At 38.0% G+C, this 6,000-nt stretch overlaps 1 protein-coding gene across 1 annotated transcript in view; it reads left to right on the top strand.

The window, feature by feature from the left end:
• Positions 1 to 335: 335 nt before the first annotated feature.
• Positions 336 to 6,000, top strand: part of lepr (leptin receptor) — a 46,354-nt gene continuing 40,689 nt past the window's right edge. The window contains exons 1-3 of the mRNA XM_061975750.2: positions 336 to 472; positions 5,219 to 5,274; positions 5,925 to 5,977. Of these exons, the coding sequence (XP_061831734.2) occupies positions 5,273 to 5,274; positions 5,925 to 5,977 (55 nt within the window). The 5' untranslated portion in view covers positions 336 to 472; positions 5,219 to 5,272. The remainder of the gene's footprint in view (positions 473 to 5,218; positions 5,275 to 5,924; positions 5,978 to 6,000) is intronic.

Raw genomic sequence — 6,000 nt, 5'->3', positions numbered from 1 at the left:
ACAATCTGAATGCCTCTATATACGTATATAGTATAATATTTATTTCCTGTAAACACATTGAACATACATCGTTCTCAGGACTGGACTGTGCACCTTACCTCATTTTGCACTATTTTTATTTTTATTTTCTTCCTATGTTTTGCATATTTTGTCGACTGTCGCACTGATAACCGGAGTTGCTTTTAATCTCATTGTACATATGTATAGTGACAATAAAAGGCATTCTATTCTACCTTGATATTTCCGAGGTTCGTCGAACGTATCTTCATGGGCTCCGCCCATCTTATCTGACGTCACACCATGTGATTCCTTCAGCTAGGCTGATTCACTCGGATGATAACAGCGAGTTGGTAACGACAGTGAGACGAGGTCGTGTGGATGAACTAACTAATATTTTTTTTTAAATAATTTTAGCGAGGATTTTAAACCAAAACGAATCAACGTGAGACCAAGGGAAATCCACCGAGGCAATGTAAGAACGTACCGCTTGTTTTTATTTAAATACTTTCTACAACACCTTGGTGAAATTGTTTGCTAGTTGTGTCTTAGTGACAAGTTGGACAAGTTGGTTTTACTTCCCACAACCACCATAAACCGTAATGACAATAATTTGAAATGAACATCTTGGAAAGTTATAATGCAATTGTAACGAAGACGGTGTTTTTAAAAAAAACATTCCGCTGCCAGTGGGAGGAGGTGAGTCAGACCAGGATGGGTGCTTGGCAAAGAAAAAGAAGAGCCAGGAATTAATGCTTCCTTTACATGTGCAAATTACACTTGGCACAAAATGGATACATCCGTGTAGCGTCATGCTTTAAGTTTAAGGGCCCAAAACAAATATTTGCTCAAGACACTTGCAAATATTTTATTGGCTGATGATTAATGAAAACAACTTTTGAGGTACTATTAGTAACTTTAATTACCAGCACCACCCGTGACCCCGAAAGGGACAAACGGTAGAAAAATGGATGGATGGATGGATGTGAAGTGAGACCTACACTGTTACAATGTCCATTTCTCAGATGATAAACTTGTATGATGACTGAAATATACTAATAGTAACCTAACCTGATGTTTTTGTTTATTTTTGGTGTATGTTCTGCAATAGAAATATGGCCTTAAAATTCTTATAAAAAAGTTAAAGTACCAATGATTGTAATTTTACACACACACTAGGGTGTGTGTGTGAAATTACAATCATTGGTACTTTATTTATTAATTTCACACACACACACACTAGGGTGTGTGTGTGTGAAATTACTCTCTGCATTTACTCTCTGCATTTGACCCATCCCCATGTTCACCCCCTGGGAGGCGAGGGGAGCAGTGAGCAGCAACGGTGGCCACGCTCGGGAATCATTTTGCTGATTAAACCCCCAATTCCAACCCTTGATGCTGAGTGCCAAGCAGGGAGGTAATGGGTCCCATTTTTATAGTCTTTGGTATGACTCGGCCGGGGTTTGAACTCACGACCTACCGATCTCAGGGCGGACACTCTAGCCCAGTGGTTCTTAACCTGGGTTCGATCAAACCCCAGGGGTTCGGTGAGTCGGCCTCAGGGGTTCGGCAGAGCTTCCGCCGCGGAGGTCAAATAAAAACTTCTCCCTATCGGCGTATTATGGATACCCCCAAACAATGTTCCCTCTAATTTTCCATCTGATTTGCAAGTGTGTAATTTGTTGTGGTTCATGCACAGTTAATTTCGTGCAACATTGTCTTGAATTTGAAAAAAATATGTATATATTTTTTACTAAAGAAGGGTTCGGTGAATGCGCATATGAAACTGGCGGGGTTCCGTACCTCCAACAAGGTTAAAGGGGAACATTATCACCAGACCTATGTAAGCGTCAATATATACCTTGATGTTGCAGAAAAAAGACCATATAATTTTTTTTACCGATTTCCGAACTCTAAATGGGTGAATTTTGGCGAATTAAACGCCTTTCTAGTATTCTCTCTCGGAGCGATGACATCACAAAGTGACGTCACATCGGGAAGCAATCCGCCATTTTCTCAAACACCGAGTCAAATCAGCTCTATTATTTTCCGTTTTTTCGACTGTTTTCCGTACCTTGGAGACAAGTTGCACCAGTAGCCCAAAGATGCGAAAGTGGCAAGAAATTGGACGTTTGTTCCGTAACACTTTACCGACGAAAGCTATGCTACGACAGAGATGGCAAGAATGTGTGGATATCCTGAGACACTCAAAGCAGATGCATTTCCAACTATAAAGTCAAAGAAATCTGCCGCCAGACCCCCATTGAATCTGCCGGAGTGTGTGAGCCATTCAGGGACAAAGGACCTCGGTAGCATGGCAAGCAATGGCGGCAGTTTGTTCCCGCAGACGAGCGAGCTAAACCCCCTGGATGTCTTGACTCACACCGTCCCTTATGCCACTGAAGATGATCAAGAGAAGAATATCGACCCTAGCTTCCCTGGCCTGCTGACATCAACTCCAAAACTGGACAGATCAGCTTTCAGGAAAAGATAGCGAATGAGGGTATGTCTACAGAATATATTAATTGATGAAAATTGAGCTGTCTGCACTCTCAAAGTGCATGTTGTTGCCAAATGTATTTCATATGCTGTAAACCTAGTTTATAGTTGTTAGTTTCCTTTAATGCCAAACAAACACATACCAATCGTTGGTTAGAAGGCGATCCCCGAATTCGTCCTCGCTTTCTCCCGTGTCGCTGGCTGTCGTGTCATTTTCGTCGGTTTCGCTTGCATACGGTTCAAACCGATGTTGCTCAATAGCTTCAGTTTCTTCTTCAATTTCGTTTTCGCTACCTGCCTCCACACTACAACCATCCGTTTCAATACATGCGTAATCTGTTGAATCGCTTAAGCCGCTGAAATCCGAGTCTGAATCCGAGCTAATGTCGCTATAGTTTGCTGTTCTATGCGCCATGTTTGTTTGTGTTGGCATCACTATGTGACGTCACAGGAAAATGGACGGGTGTATATAACGATGGTTAAAATCAGGCACTTTGAAGCTTTTTTTTAGGGATATTGCGTGATGGGTAAAATTTTGAAAAAAACTTCGAAAAATAAAATAAGCCACTGGGAACTGATTTTTTATTGTTTTAACCCTTCTGAAATTGTGATAATGTTCCCCTTTAAGAACCACTGCTCTAGCCACTGCGCTTCTGAGTTGAATAGCTATAATGTATTTGTGGGATTAGGGGGCAGTTATTATAACATTTGACTTTTTTTCTGATCCCTTTCATTAATGATTTATTTTAATGTTGTTTCAGAAATCTTTATTTAATGCTGACTAGGGCGGTAACAATATAAAAAAAGTATTTTCTCTGTAATGTCGAATGTGCTCAAAAAGTACTTATGCACACACAGAAATCTTTTGACCAAGGTATTTATTTTTTAAATAACTAAAATAAGTAGACAAACTGTTAGAAAACCCACTATTTTGCATGTTTTGTGTTTCTAATGCTTCACTGATTGTGTTAGTATTTTATCTGTTTTAATGGCTGAGCTTTTATTGTTCTAATTATTGGTTTGTATTATAATACTTTAAGATTTATTTAAATGAAAAGTGCGTAACAAATAAAAGCTAGTGTTTATTATTTCTGGCGGGAGTTGCCGCATACTCTGTTCAGCAATCCTTGAACGCGCCGTGAAACACCTCCGTCTTGTATTCCTCTGAGTGTAGGACGATTGATCTGTTCTTAGAGAGCAGGTTCAATGTGCACAGTAGAATAGTTTAGTTTCTCAGACAGCAATGTTTTTTTTCATAAGTCTTGATTGGTGTGTGTCATTTCTTTATGGAGAAAGACATTTGTGCCTCTTGTTTTCATGTTAGCATTCAAGCTTGTAAGCTGGCGCTAGTCCATACGTGAGTTTGTCAAAGTGCAATTATCAATCACGGTTTTTCCAGAATTGTTTAATTTAAAACATTAACATCTGGAGTTTTACCACTGTTATCATTAATACCGTTGATCATTAAATCCCTACAAATGTTTAATCGCCACATGATATTATTATGTTATTATTGCTCTTTCATTTGATTATCATTTTGTATGCCAACAAACTGATTAAACAAATGCTTTGCAATCATTGGCCAAGGTGACAAGAAGATATTAAAGTTCAGCTATTTCAGAATATACATTTTAAAAGGGGTTTTAATGACAAAAAATGCTTGGAATAGCTTTTTGCATCAAATAATATTGAGTTCAGAAGAACTGCATTTGCATGCGGTACAATTTTTTTCTGTCAAAAATGAAACATATTCAGCAAAAATGATGAAATACCTTTATTGATACACCTTTCCAGGTTTCTGCGGGCCACATCTCTTGAGTTGTACACCTCTGATGTAGCCCATGTGTACATGCCTGTTTGGCACACGTATAGATAAATAACCGTGGGACCTTTGTATTTAAATATGCATGCATTTGTGATGTCCTGCAGTGTTTCTCTGTGCTGATGATGGCTTGTTTCTATTATTTGGTCTAAATGTTCCAGTTTCTGTTTACAAAGCATTGTGCTACACAAACATCAGACGTCGTCGCCATAGTCACAGTTCACACGGCTGTTTTTCCACTTTGGTTCTGCTCTCACTAATCACTGAATTAATTCATCCAGTACATGTGCTCCTCAGCTGCTGTGATGTTATAGGATATCACGTAACTGCCTCTGGTCTTTTCTGAGACCAAAACAAGCAAATTGCTCTTCCAAATGTGTTGATGATATGTGAGAGTAAAGTCCTAATTACGAGAATGAAGGTTAAAGATAACTTGGGTTTGGAGGGGGGGTACAATAATGTGAAAAATGCGATAGATTTTGAGAAAAAAATATGCCAAGAAGAAAGTAATTATTTTGAAAGCATAATATTGTAATATTAGGGAGGAAAGTCTACATTTTGTGAAAAAATATCATAAACAGTACTTGTTTTAAGATTGGGGCTGTTGTAAATTGTCATACTATGTTATGTTATTACCTAAGCTTATTAAATTACCTGATCTATTTCATAGCACGTCTTGTAATTGTATTTATTTTTTTCAGTGTGGCCCTAATTCCACTTTGTGTTTTAAATGGGCAAATGCTGTACTCGCTGGTCTTTTCTTTTTTATTTTATTTCAATATTTCTTGTCAAAAGGATGCATGTTGATGGTAATGACCTACATTATAACAAGAGGGTTTTTAAAACCAAATTTCACATTTATGGACATTAACCAATCAAAATCTTTTTTTGTTTTTCCAGCATCAAAAGCCAGGAAGATTTCAACACAGCCATGCCCACCCTTTGAATGTTACAATGTAAGTTTTTTTTTGCTTGTACTCCTCTCCAAGAATTATATATTCTTAGTTAAAATTAACTGAGTGAGAAAACTGTGCATTGACTGCAAAGGGCAGCATGGTAAATGGTAAATGGGTTGTACTTGTATAGCGCTGTTCTACCTTTTTTTTAAGGAACTCAAAGCGCTTTGACACTATTTCCACATTCACCCATTCACACACACACATTCACACGTTCACACACATTAATCAATCAACTACACTAAACGCAGCTTTTTAATTAAGGCAAGTCCTCTTGTTGGTCCTTGAGTAACTCATGCAAAGATTAGTCTATGTAAATAATAGTACTGTAAATCCGCCACAAATAGGAAAACGATTCACTAAAGTGTAAAAAGCAGGAACTATTCTTATTCACAGCTTTGTTATTTCAGGCTAATTATTCACTGATTGGTATATGTGAAGAGAATAACAAAATGGTAATGATGTGTAACCTAACCAGCATATCTATAAACATCACACATCAAAATTCTGCCCTCTTCTGGTTTACAATTTTTTTTTTTAAAGTACGTCATGTTCACTCATTATGCGGATAATTTGCATTTACTGTATGTTCATCTCTTATACTGCAGAATTATGAGTCTATGTCACGTATCCATTTTTTACCCCTACAGGGGTCAATCTGGGATGTTGTCTCTCCTCGTTGGTGTTTTCCTGGTATTCAGTGGTGAGTTCCATCTACAGCTATGA

The sequence above is a fragment of the Nerophis lumbriciformis genome, linkage group LG14 (genome assembly GCF_033978685.3).
Source record: "Nerophis lumbriciformis linkage group LG14, RoL_Nlum_v2.1, whole genome shotgun sequence".
NCBI lineage: Eukaryota > Metazoa > Chordata > Actinopteri > Syngnathiformes > Syngnathidae > Nerophis > Nerophis lumbriciformis.
The sequence above is the reverse complement of the archived record's forward strand: the minus strand, read 5'-3'. Positions and strand labels throughout refer to the sequence as shown.